This window comes from Rhinopithecus roxellana, chromosome 5 (genome assembly GCF_007565055.1).
Source record: "Rhinopithecus roxellana isolate Shanxi Qingling chromosome 5, ASM756505v1, whole genome shotgun sequence".
Classification (NCBI taxonomy): domain Eukaryota; kingdom Metazoa; phylum Chordata; class Mammalia; order Primates; family Cercopithecidae; genus Rhinopithecus; species Rhinopithecus roxellana.
Window position 1 is genome coordinate 164,124,940 of NC_044553.1, and position 26,915 is coordinate 164,151,854.

Consider the following 26,915-nt stretch of genomic DNA (forward strand, 5'->3'; position numbering starts at 1 on the left):
AGGATCCCCCGAAGTATCGCAGCAGCAGTGAGGTGCTTAGGCCGTCGCCCCGGCCGCCACTGCGCCTCCCCACCCGCAGGCCTCCGCAGCGCCACGGGCGGCCGCGCGGGGTAGCGTTTGGGGGCTCCCGAGGACGCGGTCTCCGGCTCGCAGGTCCGCCCAGGGTTGACCGCGTGGTCCCCCGGGCTTCCCACGCCTGATTCGAATTGTGACTCCGGCTGGCTCCGGACCGAGCCGAGGCCGCTCCGGCACCACAGCAGGAGCCGCGCGGGCGGGGGCGCGGGGCGCCTGGGAGATGTAGTTCGCGGCCTGCCTCTGCGCACCAGACAATGCCCGGCGCTGCCCCGCTGGAGAAACACCTTCCTTGGCTTTGCAGAAACACCGCTTACTATTAATACAGCAACGAATACAGCTTTAAAAACGCGCCCCACAGTGTCCTCCCTGGAATAACAGCTGTTAACATTACCTGAAGGTTATCCCAGATATTTCTAAATGTATATGGGGAGATAAAAGTATGTAATGGAAATACAAAAATACGTGTCGAGCTGCTACTTATACACTTCTAAATATTTAAAGAAAAAAATTGCTAAAAGCAGATGAATGCTTCTTCACCTCAAGTTTAAAAGTCTTAACAATGGTCGGGCGCTGTGGCTCAGGCCTGTAATCCCAGCACTTTGGGAAGCCAAGGTGGGCAGATCGCTTGAGCTCAGGAGTTGGAGACCAGCCTGGGCAATATGGCGAAGCTCCATCCATACTGAAGATACAAAAATTAGCCGGGCATGGTGGTGCGCGCCTGTAGTCCCAGCTACTTGGGAGGCTGAGGTGGGAGGATCGCTTGAGCCCAGGAACTCGAGGCTGCAGTGGGCCAAGATAGCCCCACTGCATTTGAGCCTGGGTGACAGAGTGACACCCTGTCTCCAAAAAAAAAGTCTTCTATGATGATTTTTAGAAATTACAAAAACATCAAGAGATGGGTGTGTTTGGTTTTCAGCAGCACAGCACGGTTCGGCTGAGGTGGCACAGGGTGACTTCTGCCTGTGAATGGTGAGGAACTGGCACTGTCATTTCTGTATCCCCTGGCAGGGCATTTCTTACCGGAAGATCAAAGCTCACCACCAGTATCTGACCCACTGACAGTCTTTGTTTTGATTTACATCTTTACTGGTTGGACTTAAGATCAGTTTTTGTTGTTGTTGTTGTTGTTATTGTTTTTAGACAGGGTCTTGCTCTCCCACCCAGGCTGGAGTGCAGAGGTGCTATCTCGGCTCACTTTGAACTCTGCATCTCAGGCCTAAGCTATCCTCCCGCCTCAGCCTCTAAAGTAGCAGGGATTACAGGTGTGCACCACCACGCCCGGCTAATTTTTATATTTTTTAGTAGAGATGAGTTTTCACCATGTTGCCCAGGATGGTCACGAACTCCTGGGTTCAAGTGACCTGCCCAAAGTGTTGGAATTTCAGAGCCAGAGCCCTGGCTTTATATACTTTATTATGTTCCCCTCCCTGCTAAAATGCAAACCCTCTGAGGGTAAAGGCGGTTTCCTTACCCTCCAAGGCCTAGAGTGGCCTGTAGCTTGAAGTAGGTGTTTAACAAATAATACATGAGTAAATTATTGTGTTAATCACTTTGTCTTGCTCTGAAATTATCTCAAGCCTTTCCTCTCCGAGTAACTTGATATTCTGCCCATTGCTGTTTTTGACTCAGTCCAGCCACAGTGAGATTTCGGTGCTTTCAGTTTCCTGGGCTCTTTAATCTTCCTCTCATCCTGCTGTTTTATCGTCTAGCATTTGAATTCCTGATTGTTGAATTCATGCTGCTATGAAGATCTGAAAGCAGTCCTGTGGAGTCCTCTTCTGTTTCTTCAGTTGTGTTTTATTTTTTATTCATTTTTTTTTTTTTAATTTCTGTTTCTTTGAGACAGAGTCTCACTGTGCTGCCCCCAGGCTGGAGTGCAGTGGTGTGGTCTCAGCTCCCTGGTTCATGCAATTCTCCTGCCTCAGCCTCCAGAGTAGCTGGGACTACAGGTACGCGCCACCATACCCAGCTAATTTTTTTTTTTTTTTTTGTAGTTTTAGTAAAGATGAGGTTTCACCATGTTGGCCAGGCTTGTCTCGAACTCCTGACCTCAGGTAATCCTTCTGCCTTGGCCTCCCAAAGTGCTGGGATTACAGGTGTGAGCCACCGCGCCCGGCGCTGTTGTGTTTTCTTCCATACTGGGCTTCTCACCAGCCCCTCACACCCTCGCTGAATTGTTTTTCTGTTGTTGAATGACACGGATGTGGTCATGTGCCACCTCAGCAATGTTCCCACCTCAGCCTCCAGGGATATGCCACTACTTCTGTCACTTCTGTCCTGACGCGAAAGCTCTTTCCTGAATGCCTATTTGCTCTTTTTTTTTTTTGGAGACGGAGTCTCACTCTGTCGCCCAGGCTGGAGTGCAGTGGCACGAACTCGGCTCACTGCAAGCTCCGCCTCCCGGCTTCACTTCATTCTCCTGCCTCAGCCTCCCGAGTAGCTGGTACTACAGGTGCCTGCCACCACGCCTGGCTAATTTTTTCTATTTTTTAGTAGAGACGGGGTTTCACCGTGTTAGCCAGGATGGTGTCGATCTCCTGACCTCGTGATCCTCCTGCCTCGGCCTCCCAAAGTGCTGGGATTACAGGCGGGAGCCACCGCGCCCATCCGGATTCTTCTTGATTCTCTGTTTTTATTGTTTGACTCACCTGAGGTCTTTGGACTTTGCCTCTGAGCTGGCTTAAGGGCAATCCACCTTTTTCACTGGTCTGGAGTGGGGAGGCAGAGTAGGGGTCGGCTGGAGGAACGGGGCTCTGTGCTGTCTTTTGAGAGTTTACTAAACTGTCACTCTGCATGGTGAGGGGGTGAGGGGTGTGTCCTCTCCGCTGCGGTGTCCTGGCTTGAAGTTCAGGTTGTCTCCCTGGGACGCCAGACCCTGCGCCGTGCTCCCTCAGAAGGACAGCCTTGACTGTCTCCGCTCCAGCAGTCAGTTCTCCTCTCCACCCCCACTGGGAGAAGGAGCAAAGGCTGGTGTCTTCAGGAGGCTCCTCTCCAGGCCAAGGCCAGGGGAGGGTGTGCATGTCACTGTCAGGAGGTGTCCTGGTGGCGTGGCCGGGTTCTCAGGGCGAAGCTCCTCTGTTTCTGGGATGGCAGCAGAAGCAGGCACTACACACACAGCTTCGGGGGACTCTCCCCATGCCTCCTAGCTGCCTGGCACTTTCTGTTGTTTCTGGCTAACTTTCTGACCATGCCAGGAGTTGGTGGAAGGAGATCTCAGGCCGCAGCTTTGCTTTCCTGCTGAGGAGACAGAGGTAGGCCGGGGCTATAGGACAGGGGAGGCAGCAGCCCCACCTTCTTTCTGGGGAGACGCTGCCTGTCTGTCATTGCCCCTCTCCTGCACCTGGCCCCTGGCTGTCTGCTCTTCCCACCCAATCACCAGCAAACCAGCTCCTGTTCCCTGCAGCCCGTAGGATGTGTCCTGGGACCCACAGCCCTCTCTCCCCAGAGACAGCACTGCCTTGCAGCTCCGGTTCCTGGCCCTGTGCTAACCCTGGCAGGGCTTTCCTTTCTGGTCTGCTCTGCAGCCAAGACATTGTGGCCACTGCTCTCCTTGGGACCCCCACCTGGCTTTCGTCCCAGCACATGCTGTTTTCTGCCCACCTGGCTGGTGTCCTGTGTGCTGGATTCCCCATGCTCTGTCCCTGGCACCCTGACCACATCTGTCCCACCTGCCTAGATCTTGCACCGTGGGCACGGGGCTCCCTCCTGATAGCCCTGGACACTGCTCCATGTCCTACAGGGAGGGATGTCCCAGGTAGATGTCAGCTCTCTCCAGTCACTGACCTCCAGCATCTGAGCAGGCAGGGCAGAGACCCATGGTGCTGCTCAGACCAGCAGCCTGGAGCCCCAAGACAGCTCCTTTTCCTCACCTCCCCGAACACTGATGTTGCACCTGTCTCCAAGCCACTCTGGGACCATCTGTTTCTCTCCATCTGGGAAGCCCCCTTCCCACCTCATGCTCTTCCTGGCTGGGGCGTCTGGGTCACTGGACTCTCTTCTCGTTAGACCTGTGCACAAACACACACAGGAAGGCATCCTGACAGGTGGTGGGGAGGGAAGGCAGCTGCCTCACTGTGGAAAGAGCGCGGCCGCTGCGGGACTCCAGCTCTGTTAGGGCTGGGGAGGTCAGCAGGCGCTGGGTTCCAGCCTCAGGTGGGGTCTTTGGAGGTGGCCTCTGGGCACAGGCACCTCCTCTGTGGCCTTCTCACCAGGTCACAGTTCAGGGAGGCTTTGCCGGCTACGGAGCCTGCCCACACCAAGGCGCGCACGGTCACCGGTCCAGAGATGCCAGGCGGGCTGGGCGGCGAAGGCCAAGGACACACGCTGCCAGGTGTCGAGGGCAAAGGTTAGGCCTGGAAGGGAGGTGTGGGGTGGGGACCCCGAGGCCAGGGCTGGGCCGCTGAGCTTCAGGGCCCTTGTTGGGGGGTCAAAGGGGAGGGCCGGAGGACCCCAGCATCAGGAGGAACCCCCGGAGAGTTATGGCAGGACTCACCTGTGGGGCACAGGGAAGGACCCTTGTGGAGGATCCTTCCTCTACCCCCAGGGCACTAGGGGAGGATCTACCAGGGGGTCCTGGTGGAAGGGCCCACCCGGGAAGCGGCGCGCGGGGAGGACTCGGGGGCGCCGGGAGGAACTGTCCGGGAAGGGGCGCGCGGGCCGCGGGCAGCGCGGGGTCGGTAACGGCCCGCGCGGTGGGCGGCGGCGCCCGAGGCCCCTCCCCGCCGCCCGCGGCCGCTCCTCCTCTTCCTCTCCCGCCCGCGCCGCGGCCCTCCCGTCCCTGCGCGGCCTCGGCGGCCTCGGCGGCGGCGGCGGCGGCGGCGGCAGCAGCGCGGCCCCTTTAAACGCCTGCGGCGCCCCCCGCCCCCGCCATCGCGCCTCCATTTTCCCGGCCGCCCGCGCCGAGCGCCGCGCCCGCCCCGGGCCCCTCCGCCGCCGCCGGCCCGGACATGGCCGCCAACATGTACAGGGTCGGAGGTAAGGCCGCACCGCCTTTATGCCCGGCCCCGACCCGCCCGCGGCTCCCACCCGCCGCCGCTGCCGCCTCCCCCATCCCTCCGCCCCGCAGGCCCCGCGCCCCCCGCCCGCCCCCGCGGCCCCCGGCTCCTTCCCGAACCTCCCCCCGCAGTGCTCACCCCAACCCAAAATGGCCCCGCGGGTCGGCCCCATCGGGGGCGGGCGGGGCGCGGCGGCCCGGGGGTGGGGGGCGGCCCACCTGTTGGGGCCGAGGGGGCGGCCGCGGGGGTGGCGGGGGGGCGCGGGCGGCCGGGGACATCCGGGGGGCCGGGGCCGGGAGCCCCCAGCGGGAGCACGTGGCCTTGGGAGGCGCCGGCTGCCGGTCTGGGAGCCGGAGTTTTGGGACTGTGGGGTCTCCCCCGGCCCGCGGCCCTGTGCCAGGACTCCGGTGCGTCCCCTCTGCGGATGGGGAGCCCCGGTGAGGGGCCACGTTCCTCCCTAGAGCCCTCCTGCAGCCTGGCCCCGGGCTTCCCCCAGCAGGGCTCCCTCAGGGGGTCTTCAGCAGGGAGCGAGCATCCCGAGCACGCCTCTAAGTCCCCCCCAAACTTTTCCCTGCCTCCCGCTCACCTCAGCCCATTCGGGAGGCGCTTTGCTAGGGTTGGGGAGAGGCCGGAGGGTCCCCTGGGCAGGGCCCCGGGGCTTCCTCTCTGGGTCAAGCCTCCTGTTGCTCGGGCGCCGCGGGCCTGCATCTTTGGGCCTTGCCCTCCTTCGAGTGCCTGGGACTCCGTGGGGTCTCTCACAGGGAGGTGGGGGGTCGTGCGCATTCCATCATTCCATCAGTGCCTCCCTCCCCGGGACTCTTGAGACCCCTCCCTGCCTGTGACCCTCTCGGCAGGTGCCCATTGCCTTTCCCACCTGCAGCGTGCGCTGCAGGAGGGAGCTGGGGTCTCTCCCGCTCCGGCCTGATGCCCATGCCCGTGACCCCGAGTGCCCAGAACACTCTGTGTCCCTCGAGCGTGGCTTCTGCTGCCTTGGACGCCTTGTGGTCTCGCCGGCCAGCCTTGTGACCTTGGGGACGGTGGGAGCCCCCGACACCCCGTCTGTGAGATGGGTGGTCAGTCTGCATCAGCAGCTCTGGGCCTCCCCTGTCCTCTCACAGGGGCGGTGGGCCTGTACCCCATCCAGCGGCAGCCCCCTCCCACAGCCTCATACAGCTTTGCCAGGTCCCTGTGTGGACACAGGTGAGCTGAGCCCACCCCACGCCTGAAGCAGCCTGGGTGCGGGGTCCCTTGAGGGAGGGGCCTGTTTCTTCCTGTTCTTTCTCCCCACCTGGAGACCCCCCTTCCAGCCTGACATGAGGGCCCAGTTTCTCATCCTGGTAGAGAGGATGCCTACTGCCTGGGATCCAGCCGGGCCCACTGCGCATGGTTTTGGGATTGGTCCCAAGAAGAGCTCTCCCTGCCCCCACCCAGGCTGGGGTTGGGGAGTGGTGGCGGCTTTGGGCTCTAGGGCTGGGGACACCCTGACCCCGACTCATGCCTTCCCAGTGGCTACATTGCTCGGCCTTCAGGCCCGCCTGCCTGTGAACTTGCCACCAGCCTGGCTGTCCCCCCACCGTCCCGTGTCTCGGTTTCCCCATGGTGTGGGTGAGGACCTCGTCTCTCAGTTGTCCTTCTGTGCCCTGTGGCGGCTGTGCTGTGGCTGACGAAAGCCAGGACCCTGCCTTGTCCCGTCCCGGAGGTGCAGCTCCCCTGGGCCCTGCACAGGCTTGGGAGGAGCCCTGTGTGGGGCTGCACCGCCCTCCCGGAACCCTCTGTCCCCCTGTGCCTGCAGGCCCGTCCCGGGGCCTCACTGACCCACACGCTGCAGTGCTGTGAGGCTGGGTGGCCTGGACCCCTAGGCTGTGGCGGAGGTGCCCACCATGCCTGGCAGAGATGTTGCTGGTCTCTTCCTGTGATGAGGAGCATGGGAGGTTGGGTGCTGTCTGCTGGCAGCACAGCCACGCGTGGGATCCAGACTGCTGCTGTGTGTGCAGTCTGTGGTCACTGTGGCCAGGTGTGCTCAGGGTCGTCAGGCCCTCCATGTGCCCGCACCAAGGATGTCCTCTTCCTGCAGGTGAGACTGTAGGCCTCTCCCTCTCTACTCTGACAGTCCCAATAGGAGAAGCGGCATTTATCCCTGGCTTCTGGACCGGAACCCCGGGCTCCGGCAGGACCCCGGCGGGGCTCGGTGGTTGCAGTGAGCTGGGTGTTGCAGGCTGGCTTCCTGTCTTGGTGCTCCCCTGGGGAGGTGGGTGTCTGGATTCTTGAGCCCCCAGACAAGAGAGAGGAAGGTGTCTCCTGAGCAGCCTTTGTCCGTCTGTCGCCGGCTGCCTGGCATGGGCCCCGTTTGGGCGGCCGTCCTGGCCTGTGGGAGCTGCCGGCAGGGACTCAGCCTGGGAAGGGGTGTGCTCCTGCCCCCTCCCCCCGCAAAGCGACCTCATGTGTAGAGGCGCCAAATTTAGTAAAAAAAAGTACAGGATGCCCAGGCAAATTTGAGTTTCAGATAAACAGAAATTTATTAGTGTAAGTATGTCCCAAATATGGCATGGGACATACTTGTCACAGAAGATTCTTATCTGACATTCACAGTTATCTGGGCATCCCGTATTTTAGCTGGCAGGCTGCTCCGAGGCCTTGCCAGGTCGGGCTGGGCAGGGTGAAGGTGTGGCGGCAGCATTTTTGTGCCAGCTGAGCTGGGTGAAGTGGTGAGCGGGGAGAGAACAGGGCCTGTGTCTTCCCCGTGGAGTGCCCTGGCCATGGACAGAGCCCTTCTGTCTGTGCCTGTGAGGGCAGCGGATAGCCTGGGCAAGGGTGGCGGGGTCAGGGTGCCCTGACCTCTGCTCCTCCAGGGTTGTCCATCCCGAAGGCTGGGAAAGGCTTGGAACCTGCTGTGGGATGAGAGGCCCCAGGGCGATGGCGGGATGTTTCTTCTCTGAATTGAACGTGAAGATGTTAGATAGCATCCAAAACAGGACAGCAGCAATCAGTGCCTGCGAGCCGCCTGCAGCTTGCTCCTGTGGGGACTCTGCTTCTCAGTGGACAGACCGTTACCGTGTTGACTTGGGTGTTTCTGTTCTTCATTGCAAGAGGTTAACACCCCGTCTTTTGGATTTTTTTTTTTTTTTTTTGAGACAGAGTCTCACTGTCTCCCAGGCTGGAGTGCAGTGGCCGGATCTCAGCTCACTGCAAGCTCCGCCTCCCGGGTTCACGCCATTCTCCTGCCTCAGCCTCCCGAGTAGCTGGGACTACAGGCGCCTGCCACCATGCCCGGCTAATTGTTTGTATTTTTAATAGAGACAGGGTTTCACTGTGTTAGCCAGGATGGTCTCGATCTCCTGACCTCGTGATCCGCCCACCTCGGCCTCCCAAAGTGCTGTGATTACAGGCGTGAGCCACCGCACCCGACTGAATTTTGTTTTGTTTTGTTTTAATTTTTTTTTTGAGATGCAGTCTCGCTCTGTGGCCCAGGCTGGAGTGCAGAGGCGCGATCTCAGCTCACTGCAGCCTCCACCTCCTGGGCTCAAGCAGTTTCCTGCCTCAGCCTCGCAAGTAGCTGGGACTAGCCAGACGCCACCACGCCTGATTAAGTTTTACATTTTTAGTAGAGATGGGGTTTCTCCATGTTGGTCAGGCTGGTCGTGAACTCCTGACCTCAGGTGATCCAAAGCACTACCAAAGTGCTGGAATTACACGCGTGAGCCCATGCCTGGTCTTTTTGTTTTAATTTTAATATAGGTTGAGGCTGGGTAACAGAGCGAGACTCTGTCTCAAAAAAAAAAATTAATGTAGTTTGAAAAGATGCCAGAAAACCTCTGCCCCTGCAGGGCCTTGGTCTCTGGCGTAGCCTGCGCAGAAGCACCCCGTCCGTGCTGCTGGTCTTCCCTGGGCTTGGCGTGTGCCATCATCTGCATTCTGTTGTGCTCTTAGAAGTGCTGCTTTGGTATTTTTGTTCTGGTGTTTTTTTGAAGTTTAAACTTTATTGCTCTACATACTTGCCAGTGGGGAAAAAAGTAAACTTAAAAAACATTTCAGATTTTAGAGGGCTGCAACCAGCACCCTACCCTGCAGTGCTGAGTGCACCGTGTCCCTAGATACTTGCTGCTCCATGGGCCGATTTTTGGCGTCCCACCCATGTAAGAAGGCAGGGAAGAGCCCTGGAGACAGCCATCCCGTGAGCACCAGGAGCGGGAGTTGTAGAAGTGGCCGGGGCCCCAGGTGTGATGTCCTGGAGGGGACGGCGTGGGGCTGTCTCGCTTGGCCTGTGAGGATCGGCCTAAGCACTGCACCATTGGCAGCCCTGGCTCACTCTCCAGGCAGGATGGGCCACTGAGCTGCTCCTGCCTCAGCCACTCTTGGCTTGCTCCAGGGTGGGCTTGCTGCCTAGTGTTGGCCTTCCATATTCTTGTTTTTTTGAGACGGAGTCTCGCTCTGTCGCCCAGGCTGGAGTGCAGTGGTGCGATCTCGGCTCACTGCAAGCTCCGCCTCCCGGGTTCCCGCCATTCTCCTGCCTCAGCCTCCCCTCCCGAGTAGCTGGGACCACAGGCGCCCGCCACCTTGCCCGGCTAGTTTTTTGTATTTTTTTTAGTAGAGACGGGGTTTCACAGTGTTAGCCAAGATGGTCTCGATCTCCTGACCTCGTGATCCGCCCGTCTTGGCCTCCCAAAGTGCTGGGATTACAGGCTTGAGCCACCGCGCCCGGCTTTTTTTTTTTTTTTTTTTTTTTTTTTAGCAGAGAAGGGGTTTCACCGTGTTAGCTAGGATGGTCTCCATCTCCTGACCTCGTATCCACCTGCCTCAGCCTCCCAAAGTGCTGGGATTACAGGCATGAGCCACTGCGTCTGACCCTTTTTTTTTTTTTGAGACAGTCTCACTCTGTCACCCAGGCTGGAGGGCAGTGGCACAATCACAGCTCACTGCAACCTCTGCCTCCCGGGTTCTAGCAATTCGCCTGCCTCAGCCCCCTGAGTAGCTGGAATTACAGGCACGCGCCACCACACCTGGCTGGTTTTTGTGTTTTTAGTAGAGACGGGGTTTTACCATGTAGGCCAGGCTGGTCTCGAACTCCTGACCTCAAGTGATCCGCCTGCCTCGGCCTCCCAGAGTGCTGGGATTACAGGCGTGAGTCACTGTGCCTGACCCCATATTGTTCTGAGTGGAGAGTTTGACCATTAAGCTCTGAGATTAATAAAAAAGTAGCTGTCAATGAGAGATGTTGGAATGAATCGTCCAAAGAAGCATATCCCTCGTGCCCGACTGTGGCAGTGCCATTCCCGCCCGTGTGTGTGGGCTCTGGGTGTCAAGACTGCTGCAGTGACCCTGCAGGCGTCCTACCTAGAGGTGGGTCCCCAGCTGCGCATCTGGACGCTGGTCAGCAGGTGAGGCCGGGATGCCGGGGCAGTGCTGTGTGCCTGGCCAGGTGCCTGGAGGAGCACTGGCTGTAGGGCCTTCTTCCTCCTCCAGCCGAACTTGGGGTGCTCTTGCCAGATTATGGGCTAAGTCCTGCTAGGGATGGTGGCCCCCCATTCCCCAAGAGGAGCCCACCCTGAGACCCTGTTGGGGGGCAGCTTAGACGCTACCTTAGACTCCAACAGGCTGCCTTGAGAGCGTGTAATTATGTTTTTTTGCGACAGGGTCTCCTGTTGCCTAGGCTGGAGTGCAGTGTCACCATCACAGGCTCACTGCAGCCTCCACCCCCCAGGCTCAAGCGATCCTCCCACCTCAGCTTCCTGAGTAGCTGAGACCACAGGTGCACACCCCCATACCCAGCTGATTTTAAAATTTCTTACAGAGGCAGAGTCTGTATGTTGCCCAGGCTGGTCTTGAACTTCTGTACTCAAGCAATCCTCTTGCCTTGGGCTCCCAAAGTGCCGCTGGGGTTGCAAAGTTGTGAGCTACCATGCCCAGCAGAGCATTTAGTGTTCTCCAGATGGTCTTTCCTTGGGTGCTGCCTGGGCTCACTGCTTTCTGGGGCTCTCGTGTTGCTGGTGTCCCCACCCCCACCTCCACCCCAGCTGGCCTGCTCCGTTCCTGTCCCTGTGGGCTCGTGTCTGAGTGTGCAGACGGGGGGATCTTGGTGGCAATGGAGCCAAGCCCAGTGAGGCTGGAGCCACCCTCATAGTACAGGGCCACCCAGCACCCCGCACTCTTATACCCCACCCACCCCCCCAACATGCCCCCCGCACTCCTGAGGCCAGGCCCCAGGCTTGCTTCTTTGGGCTTTGCACCACCCACTAGGCTGTTCCTGCCTGGGCTGTGCAGCGCACGTGAGGGGTCTGAGGTGACTGCTCCTCAGAGCCGCCCTGCAGCCTCCCCAGGGCTGGCTGGCCTCAGCACTGCAGCCCCACGATCCAGCCCGGCGTGGGCTCTGCTGCTTTCTCTACCTGGACAGCCCTGGTGGCCTGAGGAGCTCGAGTGCCCCTCTGCCCCCAGAGCCCTTCCACGTTCAGGGCCTGATCTCTGTGGGTGCCATTAGGAGGAGGGTTTACAGATCTGTGCGGCTGGGGCAACCCTGGGGCATGGAGGGACCCATGCGTCCCTTCCCATCTGTGCCCTGCCAGGCTGTCCTCATGGCAGCGTCGTCACAGGGGAGGAAACCGGGGCAGTGGCAGCGGCTCCTAGTACCAAGCACACCTTAAAAATGAGCCCATGGAGGTTGCCGTGAGCCAAGATCACACCACTGCGCTCCAGCCTGGGTGACAGAGCGAGACTTCGTCTCACACACGCACAAAAAAATGAGCCTCAAGGCCCATGCCGTTGGTCAGTGGTGGAATCAGGTGTGGGGCGTGGCTGGTTCTGCCCTGGCTCATCCCCTGCCTTCAGAGGACGGCGCAGCACACATGGGGGCTGGCCCTGAGGTGTGGCTTTCTCTGGGCTGGGCTGGGCTGGGGCAGTTCTGGGGGAGGGGCGTGTTCTGTCCCTTCCTCCAGGAGACACGGTGCCTGCGCCATCTGGCCACTTGCATGAGGGAACGTCTGTCTGCACCCCCTGTGGGCTGCTGTCCCCATCCCTGGCTGCCGGATGCACCTCGGACGCTGGGGCTCTGGTCTCCCATCCTTCCTGGACTTTGTGGGGACAGCGACGGAGGAGGAGCATGCCCCCGAGGATGGGCCAGGCACAAGGCTTGCAGCAGTTCCCAGGTTTTGCAGATAAAAATACAGGACATCCCTGCAGCGTTTGGGATGTTGTCACATGGAGACCTGGCTCCTGGAGTACGAGTGCCGGGGGCTTCCCAACGACTGTTGCTGTTTCTCTTGACTCTGTTCCCAAAAGGGGAAAACCAAAAAAGTTCCTGTCGGTGCTTCCTGGTGCCCTGTCTCTGACCATGGCAGACCTGGCTGTGGGTGAGCTCAGGAGAGTGGGTTGTGCCTTGGAGGGTCCCGCACAGGCAGGGGCCACGGGCACTGCTCTGCAGCGCAGCTCTTGGTGCTCAATGATCTTGGGGGATGTGTCTGTTCTCCCCCAATTCTTTTGTGGCCCCCTCCCCTACTTGCTAAAACTTACGTGTAACCCCAAAATTCACACTTATGTCACTTTCCCCGTCATTTGCGGGCACGCACAGGCCGCTAAAAGCCCGAGTTGCGTGGTGCCTGGGTGCCTGCTGGGGTGAGCGGGGGACCCTGCCCTCTGCTACTGCTCCCATGTTGGAAGCAGATTGTCCTTTCTCCATCTATTGAGGGCCATGCTTCTTGCATTTGAGGGCTCTTGGTGCTTTTGCTTTTTAGACGCCCCTGGGGGAGGTGCTGCGGTGCTGTCGAGTGTCCCTGGGCACAGGCAGACTGGGACGGGTCCCATGGAGAGAACGTGTGTTGGACAGGCTCTGTCCCCACGTCAGTTCAGTGTCAGAGAACAACAATAATTATCATATAAAGTTCTTTGACAGAAACGTAAAATAAGGCTGTTGCATGTTGATTGGTTGCTGAAAATGTTGTGACCAGAGGCTCGTAGTAACCTGACCCTGTATTTCCTGTAGGAACAGAGGTTTGGTGTTCCGTAGTTCAGTATTAGTGGTGACTTTGTAGAACATAATTAGTATGAATAATTAGAGTTGACTGTGGGTGTGTGTATATTTTTTTAAGTTAAAGCAAGGTTTAGGCCAAGCACAGTGGCTCACACCTGTAATCCCAGCACTTTGGGAGGCTGAGGCAGGCAGATCACTTGAGCTCAGGAGTTTGAGACCAACCTGACCACACAGCAAAACCCCATCTCTACTAAAAATACAAAAAAAGCCAGGCGTGGTGGTGCGTGCCTGTAATCCTAGCTGCTTGGGAAGCCAAGGCATGAGAATCACTTGAGTGCAGGAGGCAGAGGTTGCAGTTAGTGGAGATCGCGCCACTGTACCCCAGCCTGGGCAACAGAGCAAGACTGTGTCTCCAAAAAAAAAAAAAAAAAAAAAAAATTAGGTTTATTGAGATACCCGTTTCACATGGCAAACCCACTTATGTGTAGAGGCCTGTGATTTTCCACTCGTGCACAACTGTGTGGCCACTGCAGCTCTTCCACACCTGATGTGCTTCTCTTGTGACCTTTTGTAGTTAGCCACCTCTTCTCCCCCAGCTCCCAGCAACACTGACTTATTTTCTGTTCCTACCGTTTTGCCTTGTCCAGAGTGTGGCAGAAGTGGAATTGCACAGTATGTGGGCTTTTGAGTCTGGCTTCTTTCTTATTTTTTGAGATAAGATCTCTGTCACCCAGGCTGGAGTGCAGTGGTACAATCCTGGCTCACTGCAGCCTCTACCTCCCAGGCTCAAGTACTCCTTCCACCTCAGCCTCCTGAATAGCCAGGACCACAGGTGTGCGCCACCACACCCAGCTAAGTTTTTCTATATTCAGTAGAGATGGGGTCTTGTTATGTTGCCTAGGCCGGTCTCAAACTCCTGGGCTCAAGCTTTCCTCCCACTTCGTACTCCCGTCGTGCTGAGGCTACAGGAGTAAGCTGCCGTGCCCAGCCTTACAGTCATTCTTGAAATCAAGCAGTGGGAATCCTTGAACTTCGTTCCTCATTTTCAAAATTGTTTAGCGTGTTCTGGTTCCTTGGCTTTCCCTTACAGAGTTTAGAATTGGCTTGTTGATTTCTGCAGAAACCAAAAAGAAGTGTTTCTTTCTTTTTTCTTTTTTTTGAGATAGCATCTTGCTCTGTTGCCCAGGCTGGAGTGCAGTGGTGTGATCTTGGCTCACTGTAGCCTCAGCCTCTTGGGCTCAAGTGATCCTCCCCACTTCAGCCTCCTGAGTAGCTGGGACTACAGGCATACGCCACCATGCCTGGCTAGTTGTGTTTATTTTTGTAGAGATGGGGTCTCACTGTGTTGCCCAGACTAGTCTCCAACCCCTGGCCTCAAGTGATCCTCCTGCCTTGACTCCCAAAATGCTGGGATTACAGGCATGAGCCATTATGCCCAGCCTCACCTTGCACTTTTATGTGATAGAAATGGCTTCTTTCCTTTAACTTCACGAGCCAACTTCTGCTAGCTTCAGATTTTTCTTCTGCAGCCTCCTCACCTCCCTCAGCCTTCATAGAACTGAAGGGAGTTAGGCTGGCTCTGGCTGAGGCTCTGGCTGAAGGGAATGTGTCTGCTTTGATTTCCCACCTGGCCACTTCAGCTTTCTTCCTGTCAGTACTGAGGCTGTTGAGCTTTCTTATCATTCTTGAGTTCACTGGAGCAGCACTTTTTTCTTTTTTTTGAGATGAAGTCTCGCTCTGTCACCCAGGCTGGAGTTCAGTGGCGTGATCTTGGCTCATTGCAACCTCCACCTGGGTTCAAGTGATTCTCCTGCCTCAGCCTCCCAAGTGGCTGGGACTACAGGCACATGCCACCACACCTGGCTAACTTTTTTGTATTTTTGGTAGAGACGGGGTTTCATGATGTTGGCCAGGCCAACCTCCAACCCCTGACCTCAAGTGATCCACCGGCCTTGGCCTCTGAGTAGTGGGATTACAGGTGTGAGTCACCGCGCCCAGCCTGGAGCAGCACTTTTAATTTATTTTTTCTTTTTCTTTTTCTTTTTTTTTGTGACCGAGTCTCGCTGTGTCGCCCAGGCTGGAGTGCAGTGGCATGATCTCAGCTCACTGCCACCTCCACCTCCTGGGTTCAAGTGATTCTCCCGCCTCAGCCTCCCAAGTAGCTGGGACTACAGGCGCACACCACCACGCACGGCTAATTTTTGTATTTTTAGTAGAGATGGGGTTTCACCATGTTGGCCAGGCTGATCTCAAACTCCTGACCTCAAGTGATCCACCCGCTTTGGCCTCCCAAAGTGCTGGGATTACAGGTGTGAACCACCGTGTCCGGCCCACTTTTAATTTCTTTCAGGAACTTTTCCTCTGCATTCACAACTTGGCTACCTGCTTGACGCTGAAGGCCAAGCTTTCCATTAGGGTATCTTGGCTTTCGACGTGCCTTCCTAACTAAGCTTAGTCATTTATTTCCAGCTTTTGTTTTAAAGTGAGAGATGTGTGACTCTCAACTCTTCCCTTCACTGGACTACTTAGAGGCCATGGCAGTGTTACTCGTTGGCCCAATTTCAATATTATTGTGTCTCAGGGAATAGGGAGGCCCCAGGAGAGGGAGAGAGATGGAGGAATGGCCAGTTCCTGGGGCAGTCAGAACACACACATTTATGATTAAATTCTTAGGTGGGTATGGCTCACGGTGCCCAGAACAATTACGATAGTAGCATCAAGGATCGCTGACCACAGATCACCATCACAGATAGAATCCTGGTTAAAAAGTTGGAAATACTGAGAGAATTACCAAACTGTGACAGCAACACGTAGTGAGCCCCTGCTGTTTAAAAAATGGCACCGATGGACTTGACTTGATGCAGGTTGCCACAAACCTTCAATCTGTAAGAAAGACAGTACCTGCAAAGCATCATCAAGCTAAGCATGATGCCCATGTAGATCAGTTTGGGAAATAATTGGCATCTGAACCGATCTTGGGTCCTTGCGTACAGGGACTGGCAAACTGGCCCACTGCCTGCTTTTGATGACTCATGAGCTAAGAATGGGTTTTACATTTTTTAATTGTTGAGAAAAAAAATCAAAGGCAGAAAACTTCATGACACATGAAGATTATATGAAATTCACATTTCAGTGCTCAGAAATAAAGTGTTATGGGAACACGGCCACACTAATGGGATTCAGTTACTATGTGGCTGCTTTGAGCCACCGTGATGGGGTTGAATATTTGTGATAGGGACAGGAAAAGCCTAGTTTTTTTCTACTCTCACACATTCAACACAGAACATTTCACCTCTAGTCCCTGGAATGTGTGTGGGGTTTCTCCCCACCAGCGGCCAGTCGGTTATCCAGTGATGTAACCCAATTTTGACACTGCTTACCTGGAGAGAATATTAGGTTATGCAGCTGAAGGGCTGAGTTGCACAAGATTGTCTTCACTTATCCTGCTTTAGCCTCCCGAGTCGCTGGGATTACAGGTGCCCACCACCACACACAGTTAATTTTTGTATTTTTAGTAGAGGCTGGGTTTCACCATATTGGCCAGACTGATCTCAAACTCCTGACCTCAGGTGATCCACTCGCCTTGGCCTCCCAAAGTGCTGGGATTACAGGTGTGAGCCACCGTGCCCAGCCAAGCTGTTTATTAGCAAGATCAATAAATTGAAATTATAGCCAGACAAAGAAACAGAGAGAAGCTGCAAGTAACCAACATCAGGAACAACAGATGAGACATCACTGCAGGAACAACAGATGAGACATCACTGCAGATCCTGCTGACAGGAGAAGTGTGTGGCACAAAAAGGGCTTGGTTGGACAAATGTACAAGTGTTGTTAAACATATAAAGTGCTAAAAAGCCTATAGTTATTCATTCTATTACTTGTTGACAGGTAAATATTTTGTGGAAAGTATTTGTTTAGTTTTTGAGATGGAGTCTCTGTTGCCCAGGCTGGAGTACAGTGGCACAATCTCAGCTTACTGCAACCTCCGCCTCCCAGGCCCAAGCAATTCTCCTGCCTCAGCCTCCCAAGTAGCTGGGACTAAAGGCATGCACCACCATACCTGGCTAGTTTTTCTATCTTTAGTAGAGATGGGGTTTCACCATGTTGGGCAGGCTGGTCTCGAACTCCTGACCTCAAGTGATCCACCTGTCTTGGCCTCCCAAAGTGCTGGGATTACCAGGCTTGAGGCATTGCACCCGGCCTGTGGAAAGTGTTTGAGTCTGTCATGCCTTATTGAACCAGTAGTGTCAACAGTGAACTTTATTTGACCTTGTGGACTTGACTGTCATCAGTTCTGTGAATTAAAAAACCTTTTTTAAAGAGATAGAGTCTTGCTCTATTGCCCAGGGTGGAGAGCAGTGGCACAGTCCTGGCCCACTGCAGCCTCGATCTCCTGGGCTCAGGCGGGAGCCCCTGTGCCTGGCCTAAAGCTGAATATCTTGACTTGCTCTCCTGTGCAGCAGCTTGGTGGCTCGGCAGCGTGAAGTTCTATTGCTTTTTTATTTTTATTATTTATTTACTTATTTATTTATTTTTTTTTTTTTTTGAGACGGAGTCTCGCTCTGTCGCCCAGGCTGGAGAGCAGTGGTACGATCTCGGCTCACTGCAAGCTCTGCCTCCCGGCTTCAAGCAATTATCCTGCCTCAGCCTCCCAAGTAGCTGGGATTACATGCACATGCCACCACACCTGGCTAATTTTTGTATTTTTAGTGGAGACGAGGTCTCACCATGTTGACCAGGCTGGTCTCAAACTCCTGACCTCATGATCCACCTGCCTCGGCCTCCCAAAGTTCTGGGATTACAGGCGTGAGCCACTATGTCTGACCTGCTTTTTGAAAAAGCACCAAAATTGGAAAATTTCAGAACGAGAAGAACCACTGTTGACTGCCATCATCAGTCCACCGGATGACTTGGGAAACTAGTTTTTGCTGCATGAAGTTCTCTACGTTCTTTATGAATTCATCTTAAAGTACAAGGCACAACCACATTTGCAAAATTTATACAGGTGATGAAGTCGTTTTGGTAACAGCTCATGTTTAAATCACAAACTGCTTTGTACAGTTATTGTCGAGGTAAAATGAGAGGCAAAGTCTCCATTGCCACACAGATTTGCAGTGAGCTTCTTTTCTGGGCTCAAACTATGGTTACAGCAGTGTGTTTGGGACTTTGACGCAAGTACAAGAGAAACGTCTACATTCCTTTTTTTTTTTTTTTTTTTGAGACGGAGTCTCGCTCTGTCGCCCGGGCTGGAGTGCAGTGGCCGGATCTCAGCTCACTGCAAGCTCCGCCTCCCGGGTTCACGCCATTCTCCTGCCTCAGCCTCCCGAGTAGCTGGGACTACAGGCGCCCGCCACCTCGCCCGGCTAGTTTTTTGTATTTTTTAGTAGAGACGGGGTTTCACCGTGTTAGCTAGGATGGTCTCGATTTCCTGATCTCGTGATCCGCCCGTCTTGGCCTCCCAAAGTGCTGGGATTACAGGCTTGAGCCACCGCGCCCGGCCACAGTGTCTACATTTCAAAATCCACTTAGCTGTGTGTTAAGGAGCTCCCACCTGACCTCCAGCCGAGAGCGATTGGACTGTCGCGTAATCACATGCTGTAGTGTAGGGGGCCCAAGACCACCCTCGGGTTCAGTAATTCACTAGGACTCATAGAATACAGCAGAGCATTTCTGCCAGGGGTGCAGTTCCTTAAAGCGAAAGGACGCAGACTCAAACCAGCAAAGGGAGCGGCACAGGGGCCGGGCTCAGGAGAGACCACGGATGGGCTTCTGGGCTGCTGTCCCAGGAGGCATGGGAGGTGCGTGGACCTGGCAGTGGCCTGTGATGACAGGCCTGGTGTATTGCCAACCAGGGAAGCTCCCCTGAGCCTTGGTGGCCCAGGTGTTTTTAGTGGTTGGTCAGGTGGGCCTGGCTGAGCACCCATGTGGCTGCCCTCGGTCCCTCCGTCTCAGCCCCTCCAGAGGTCAGGCGGATGCCACAAGGCGCCACGGTACATCACTCTGTCAGGGTAGCCTGTCTGAGGCGGCCTAAGGCCCTGGGTGAGCAGATGCTGTTGGCCGGCAGGATGCTCCAAGGGCTCTGAGGTGACCTCCTAGGAGCAGGTCAAGGGTCAGACCTCTCTGTGGAAGGAAAAATGCGGGCAGTCCAAGCCTGCTGAGCTGGCCATTTCCAGGAAGGGGAAGACATACTGGCTCAGTAGCCAGGCTGGCACTTTGAGCTACGCACCTGGGGCTGACAGTGTGCCTGGCAGTGCCTGTGTGGAAAGACAGTCACAGAGGAAACACGGGAACGCGCTGTAAGCCGGCACTCATGGATGCACCTTTGTCGTTGATTTTGGTGATAAAGAACATTAAATTTGAACCCAATTAAGCAAAGTGTCATCTCCCAAAACAATCCAAGTCCTCTCATGAGTGCATCTGTGTTATAGAAAGCTGCACTCAGCTTTTTTTTTTTTTTGACACAGTCACGCTCTGTCACCAGAGTGGAGTGCAGTGGCATGATCTCGGCTCACTGCAAGCTCCGCCTGCCAGGTTCAAGTGATTCCCCTGCCTCAGCCTCCCAAGTAGCTGGGACTATAGGCATGCACCACCACACCTGGCTAATTTTTTGTATTTTAGTAGAGACAGGATTTCACCATGTTGGCCAGGATGGTCTCGATCTCCTGACGTGATCTGCCTGCCTCCCAACGTGCTGGGCTTACAGGTGTGAGCCACCACACCTGTAATCCCAGCCCAGTTATTTTAATTTCATCAGTATAAAATGTGTGGAAATTGTTATATTAGTCCTTACGTAATATCCTTGGTATGGCCTCTTGGCCTGCATAGCGTGGAGTATTTACTATCCAGACCTTTATAGGAAGCTCACCAACACGTATTTTAACCCTTTACATCTCATCTGTTACCATTTATTTAGGTCTTTTGCTGATTTTTCTCACCAGTGTTTTGTACTTTTCAGCATATAGATCTTTGCACAGATCTTTTGATCTTTAAACATCTCTAGATCTTTTGTAAAATTTATATTTAAGTATTTAATTTTTCTTGGTGCTCTTGTGAATAGTACTTTTACAATTTTGATTTCTGTTTGTCAGTAGTACGTAGAAAGAGGACTTTTTTTTTTTTTTTTTAAAGACAGAATTTCACCATTGCCCAGACTGGAGTACAATGGCGTGATCTCGGCCCACCACAGCTTCCACCTCCCAGGTTCAAGCCGTTCTCCTGCCTCAGCCTCCTGAGTAGCTGGGATGACAGGCATGCACCACCACGTCCAGCTAATGTTTTTTGTATTTTTAGTGGAGATGGGGTAGCTCCATGTTGGTCAGGCTGATATCGAACTCCCGACCTCAAGTCATCCGCCCGCCTCAGCCTCCCAAAGTGCTGGGATTACAGGCGTGAGCCACCATGCCTGGCCCAAAAGAGGACTTATTTTTCGATGTTGACCTGTGACCTTGCAAAACTCTTACTCAGCGGTTTCCATAGCTTTTTTGTAGACACTGGGGATTTCTGTATAGCAAGTCACGTTGTCTGCATATAGAAAGTTGTATGTCTTCATATCCAGTCTTGTGTGCCTTTCATTGATTCTTCTCATTGTGCTGGCTGGGACTTCCTTGATGGTCTGCAGTGGCGGTGAGAGGCAGTGGCGGTGAGAGGCGGTGGCGGTGAGAGGCGGTGGCGGGGAGAGGCGGTGGCGGTAAGAGGCAGTAGCGGTGAGAGTAGGTATACCCCTGCCACATCCCTGATCCCAGCAGAAGCAGCCCTTTTCTCACTGCTGAGGATGATGCTAGCGGTAGGTTTTTTGTAAATGTCTTACCAGACTGAGGAAGTACCCTTTAGTTCCTTGTTTGCTCAGAGTTTAATAGAGTATGTGTTGAGTTTTTTCAGATTATACTCTTGCATCTAAGGAGATGGTCATAGGGTTTTTCTTACTTAATCTGTGAATATGGTGAGCTACACTGATTTTTGAATTTTTTTTTTTTTTTTTTTTTTGAGACGGAGTCTCACTCAGTCGCCCAGGCTGGAGTGCAGTGGCCAGATCTCAGCTCACTGCAAGCTCCGCCTCCCGGGTTTACGCCATTCTCCTGCCTCAGCCTCCCGAGTAGCTGGGACTACAGGCGCCCGCCATCTCACCCGGCTAGTTTTTTGTATTTTTTAGTAGAGACGGGGTTTCACCGTGTAGGCCAGGATGGTCTTGAGCTCCTGACCTCGTGATCCACCTGTCTCGGCCTCCCAAAGTGCTGGGATTACAGGCTTGAGCCACCGCGCCTGGCCGATTTTTGAATTTTTTAAAAACTTTAAGTTATATTTAGAGATGGGGTCTCACTCTGTCACGCAGGCTTGAGTGAGTGGTACCATCATGGCTCACTGCAGCCCCAAACTCCTGGGCTTAAGCAATCCTTCCGCTTTAGCCCCCAAGCAGCTGGGACTACAGGCACATGCTACCACACCTGCCTAATCAAAAATCATTTGTTTTTAGAGATGGGCTCTGAAACTCCTGGACTCAAGTGATCCTCCTGATTCCTTGTGTGCCTTTGGTTTTGGTATCGGGGATGGTGTCCACACTGCCCTTTTCTGTTTTCTGGAAGAGTTGCGTAGAATTGGTGTTAATTTTTCCTTAAATTTTTTTTTTTTTTTTTTTTTTTGAGACAGAGTCTCGCTCTGTCCCCCAGGCTGGAGTGCAGTGGCACGATGTCGGCTGCAAGCTCCGCCTCCCAGGTTCACTCCATTCTCCTGCCTCAGCCTCCCAAGTAGCTGGGACTATAGGCGCCCGCCACTGCGCCCGGTTATCTTTTGTATTTTTAGTAGAGACGGGGTTTCACCGTGGTCTCGATCTCCTGACCTTGTGATCCGCCCGCCTCGGCCTCCCAAAGTGCTGGGATTACAGGCGTGAGCCACCGCGCCCGGCCTTAAATGTGTGATAGACTTCACCAATGAAGCCATCTGGGCCTCGGGTGTTTGTTGTTGTATTTCTGTAGTGTGAATAGGGTTACCTGTGTCTTCTTGAATGAGCTTTGGTGTTTATATCTTTCAAGCAATTGGTTCATTCCATTTAAGTTGTCAAATTCTCTGGCATAAAATCCTCCATAATATTCCTTATACCCCTTCTTGTGTCAGTAGGATCTGCAGTGATGTCCTATCTGTCATTCCTGATGTTGGTTACTTGTGGCTTCTCTCTTTGTTTCTTTGTCAGTCTGGCTATAGATTTCAGTTATTGATCTTGTTAATAACCAACTTGTAGGCTGGGTGTGGTGGCTCATGCCTGTAATCCTAGCACTTTGGGAGACTGAGGCAGGTGGATCACCTGAGGTCAGGAGTTTGAGACCAGCCTGGCCAACATGGTGAAACCCGGCCTCTACTAAAAATACAAAAATTAACTGGGCGTGGTGGTGGGCTCCTGTAATCCCAGCTACTTGGGAGGTTGAGGCAGAAGAATCACTTGAACCCAGGAGGTGCAGAGGTTGCAGTGAGCCGCGATCGCGCCATTGCACTCCAGCCTGGGCAACAGGAGCGAAACTCTGTCTCAAACAAACACCCAGCTTTTGGTTCCTTTGATATTTTCCCCTCTCCTATTTTTGTTTCACATTATTTTTACTCTATCATTTCCTGCCTTCTTGCTTTATTTGTCCGTTTATTAAAGCATAATTTACATTCAGTACAATTCCTTTTACGTGTACAGTTCTGTGAATTTTGGAAGTCCATAGTCATGTCGTCGTACCACAGTCATGATACAGAACAGTTCCCAAATTCCCTGCATGTTCTCTTATCTTCCACGCCTTGGTTTTCCTGTGCCAGCAGCTTGTAGGTGGCCCCGCTGCATGCAGCCATCGTGCCCGCCACCTCCCCCGAGTGGGCCTTCCGGTGCTGCAGGCCCTGTGCTGCCAGGGGCCTTCACTCCTGGCCCCGGCCAAGGAGTCTTCCATCAAGTGGACGGACCCCACCTTGTCTGTCTTTCCTCACTTAAGGGACGTTTTTTCCCCAGTTTTTGGCAAGTTTGGTGCATTTGAAAAAAAAATTTGAGGTATCTACATGTGATGAAATCCACCAATTTTAGCCAGGCACGGTGGCTCATGCCTGTAATCCCAGCACTTTGGGAGGCTGAGGTGGGCAGATCACGAGGTCAGGAGATTGAAACCATCATGGCTAACACGGTGAAACCCCGTCTCTACTAAAAATATAAAAAATTAGCCGGATGTGGTGGCTGACACCTGTAGTCCCAGCTACTCGGGAGGCTGAGGCAGGAGAATGGCGTGAACCCGGGAGGCGGAGCTTGCAGTGAGCCGAGATCGCACCACTGCACTCCAGCCTGGGCAACAGAGTGAGACTCCGACGTAAAAAAAAAAAAAAAAAAAAAAAAAAAAAAAATGCCGGGCGCGGTGGCTCAAGCCTGTAATCCCAGCACTTTGGGAGGCCGAGACGGGCGAATCACCAGGTCAGGAGATCGAGACCATCCTGGCTAACACGGTGAAACCCCATCTCTACTAAAAAAAAAAAAAATACAAAAAACTAGCCGAGCGAGGTGGCGGGTGCCTGTAGTCCCAGCTACTCGGGAGGCTGAGGCAGGAGAATGGTGGGAACCCGGGAGGCGGAGCTTGCAGTGAGCTGAGATCCGGCCACTGCACTCCAGCCTGGGCGACAGAGCGAGACTCTGTCTCAAAAAAAAAAAAAAAAAAAAAAAAGAGAAATCCACCAATTTTGAGTATGTGATTCAGTGAATTCTAGCGTTTTCACAGCATTGCCCAAGCATGGCCACATCCTGCTTTCTGAACACCCTGTAACTCTGACAGAGATTTGCAGGCCTCCTGTCGCTTCTACAGGCTTTTCTGCAGGGAACGCTCACTGCTGTGCGTGTCCCCGGGCACCGAGGCTATGTCCCTCTGGACTCTCCATGCTCCTAGCCCATTGTCCTGTGGAGCTCTGTGTGGGCGTAGCCTCATCTGATCGGCTGGTTTGCTCAGGCAGCACGGGGGGCTCAGAAGCCACACGCACAGGCGTGACTTTGCACATGGGTGCCCACACAGGTGCATCCTCGCAGGTGTGCACCCACAGGTGTGTCCTCATGGGTGTGTGCCTGCAGGTGCATCATGGGTGTGTCCTCACGGGTGTGTGCCTGATGTGTCCTGACGGGTGTGTCACGGGTGTGTCCTGATGGGTGTGTCCTGATGGGTGTGTCCTGACAGGTGTGTGCCTGCAGGTGCGTCCTCACGGGTGTGTCCTCACGGGCGTGAGCCTGCAGGTGTGTGCCAGCAGCAGGAGGGAGATACTCTCCAGGCCCCTCCACAGGGTCCTCGCAGCACAGGTTTGGCCTCCACGTGGACAGATGGGCTGAGCTTTTTTGGTGCTGGTCTTGCTGCATTTTGCTGAATCCCAGGCCTGTGTGGCCTCTGGGCTGATCCCAGCTGAGACAGGCCTCCTGCTCAGTCCTCCCTGCAGAGCTGGTGCAGGTGGGCTGGCGAGGGTACTCGTGGCGCTGGTTCATGAGGATGCGGCCTTGCTGCCTCCCAAGCTGAGCCCCTGCAGCGGCCCCAGGAGGCCTGGAGCATCGGGGTGTCAGCACCACCAGCCTGGACTTCCCTGGGCCTTCCAGAGTAAGCCTCTGGGCTCCGGAAGTTTCAGTGGCTCTCCGTGTGTGGAGCTGGTGAGAAGGCTGGAGGGCCCCATGGTGTCATCGCTGAGGGAAGTGTTGTACTCACCTGATGGCCGGTCTCGGGGCACTCCCAGTGCCTGCTGCCTGTTGCTGTCCCTGAGCCCTGGTGAGGGTGACCCTGTCATTCCTGGAGCAACTCTGCCCCGTTTCTGAGCCTGCCTGGGCCCAGGAAGCCCCAGCTGTGTTCTCTGTGTGGTCGCTGCTGTTGGTTTTGGAGGGAAAGAGGGGGACTGCTGTGGGCAGGGCTGGGGGCTGGTGGTGGCCATGTGGCTCTGAGGGTGTAGCATCCAGGCTGGCAGCTGCCAGTGGGAAGGTGTCCCGGGGCTCCTGGCAGGGTCTGGGCAGTGCTGGAGCTGGGCTTTGCCTGGGAAGCTGCCACCTGGCCCCCACAGCTTCCCCAAGAAGGGCCTGAGCCTTTGGGAGTGGCTGGCCTCTGTGAGGATCCGGGATGGGGGCTGCTGGCTCCTGCTGGGAATGGCCCCTCCTGGTGCATCTCCCTGGCCCTGACCCAGCCTGTCAGTCCATTCTGGTTGCAGCCACCCCTCCCTGATGGTGTGGGGGCTTCACTTCCTCTGTTTGTTCCTCGCCTGAGGGAGCAGAGGTGGGGGTGGTGACACTGCCCTGCCTGAGCCCCGAGGCTCTGGGCAGCGGGAGGTGGGCCTGGATCTGGCCTTTGGTACCACAGGTGACCCTCTGTTCTGTCTGTTGCTGTTTGCAGACTACGTCTACTTCGAGAACTCCTCCAGCAACCCATACCTGATCCGGAGGATCGAGGAGCTCAACAAGGTACTGGGTGGCCCTGGCGTGGCTGCAGGGGGTAGTGGGTGGGGGCTACACCAGCTCCTGCCCTGTGGGTGGCCAGTGTGGGTGGCCCCCTTTTGGGGCTGACCTTGGATTGGCCACTGTGCAGGCCCTTCGGTGACTCCGTCCACTGTCACCTGCACCCTGGCCCCTCCTTGGAGAAACTGAGTGAGGGGCCTGGTGGCTTCGTGCAGGACCCAGCGCGGCTGCCCTGAGCTGCCTGCCCAGTCCACACTTGGTCTGTGGGCGCTGGGTCCCCTGAAGATGCCAGCGTCCCCTGGGGAGCCTGAGCAGAATGGCATGATTCTGAAACCAACCAAAGGCTGCAGGAAGCCACACTCGGTGCCCCTGCCCTGCCCAGCTCCCAGCAGCCAGCCCTGCAGGGCTGTGAGCTCTGCCCCTGACCCCTGAGGTGTCTGCGTGGCTGGAGGCACCCTCCCTGGTCACTTGGGCAGCCCTTGCTCCCATCTGGTTCGTGTCTGCCATGAGTCCTCGGCAGATGCTTGCTGTTTGATTGGGGACGTGGTTGTGCCCATGCATTGAGCCTGGCAGCACCAGATCCTTCCTGGGGGGTGGTGACACATGGGCCCCTCAGCCCCAGCTACTCCTGGCCTCCACTGCCTCGGCACAGCCTCCGTCCCGTCGGCTTGGGAGACAGAGCTGCAGATGGCTGTGGAGGTGCAGGGCACCCGCACACCCTGGGACCCTTCTCGCTGTCCTCAGGGATGGGGGTGGGTACCCCAGCCTCCCTTCTCGCTGTCCTCAGGGATGGGGGTGGGTACCCAGCCTCCCTTCTCGCTGTCCTCAGGGATGGGGGTGGGTACCCAGCCTCCCTTCTCGCTGTCCTCAGGGATGGGGGTAGGTACCCAGCCTCCCTTCTCCTCCTGGTTGGAGACTTTCTAAGGGTATTGAGGGAGGGCAGGTCGTCCCCACCAGTGGACACATGGTTCCAGCAGAGAGTGGAGTGGGGTGCTAGGTGCTTCACAGACCTCTCTGTGCCTGCCTGCAGGGCTCCCGAGCCCCCGAACCCCTGGAGCCAGTGGCCTGATGGCTGCCTTCTCCTAGGAGCCCCGCCCACTCCACAGGCCTGGGGCACCCGGGCCCTTCGTGTTCCATGCTGGATGCTGCAGGCTTACCTGTGAGAAGCTGCCTTCCTGGACATCAGGCTTGGTGGCAGCGGTGATGTGGGATTCTTGGAATCAGAGGGGACCGGGTGGGGAAGGTCAGCATGCCACCTCTGACGTAGCCATACTGGGCTCTGGGCTTCCCTGGCTGTGCTTGTCGAGGGCCATTCCCTGTGGCATCTGCCACCACCTGGGGTCGAGGAGTGTGGGGTGTGACGTCTGCTCCCCTGCAGCTTCCTGGGAGGTCTGAGAGGCAGGCCTGTTTGTTGGAGGCACGGGCAATGATCCGGGTGTCCTCTGAGTCCGTCTCACTGCCCCTGCTGGGC

At 55.4% G+C, this 26,915-nt stretch overlaps 1 protein-coding gene across 5 annotated transcripts in view; it reads left to right on the forward strand.

The window, feature by feature from the left end:
* The first annotated feature begins 4,870 nt into the window (after positions 1-4,870).
* The window catches only part of MTA1 (metastasis associated 1), a 55,860-nt gene continuing 33,815 nt past the window's right edge, over positions 4,871-26,915 (forward strand). For 2 of the 5 annotated variants that reach the window (XM_030930464.1, XM_030930466.1), the window contains exons 1-2: positions 4,877-5,049; positions 25,383-25,450. In XM_030930464.1, the coding sequence (XP_030786324.1) occupies positions 5,022-5,049; positions 25,383-25,450 (96 nt within the window). In that variant the 5' untranslated portion in view covers positions 4,877-5,021. Of the gene's footprint in view, positions 5,050-25,382; positions 25,451-26,915 lie in introns of all 5 variants that reach the window. The other 3 variants (XM_030930465.1, XM_030930467.1, XR_004057290.1) reach the window with 2 other exon arrangements.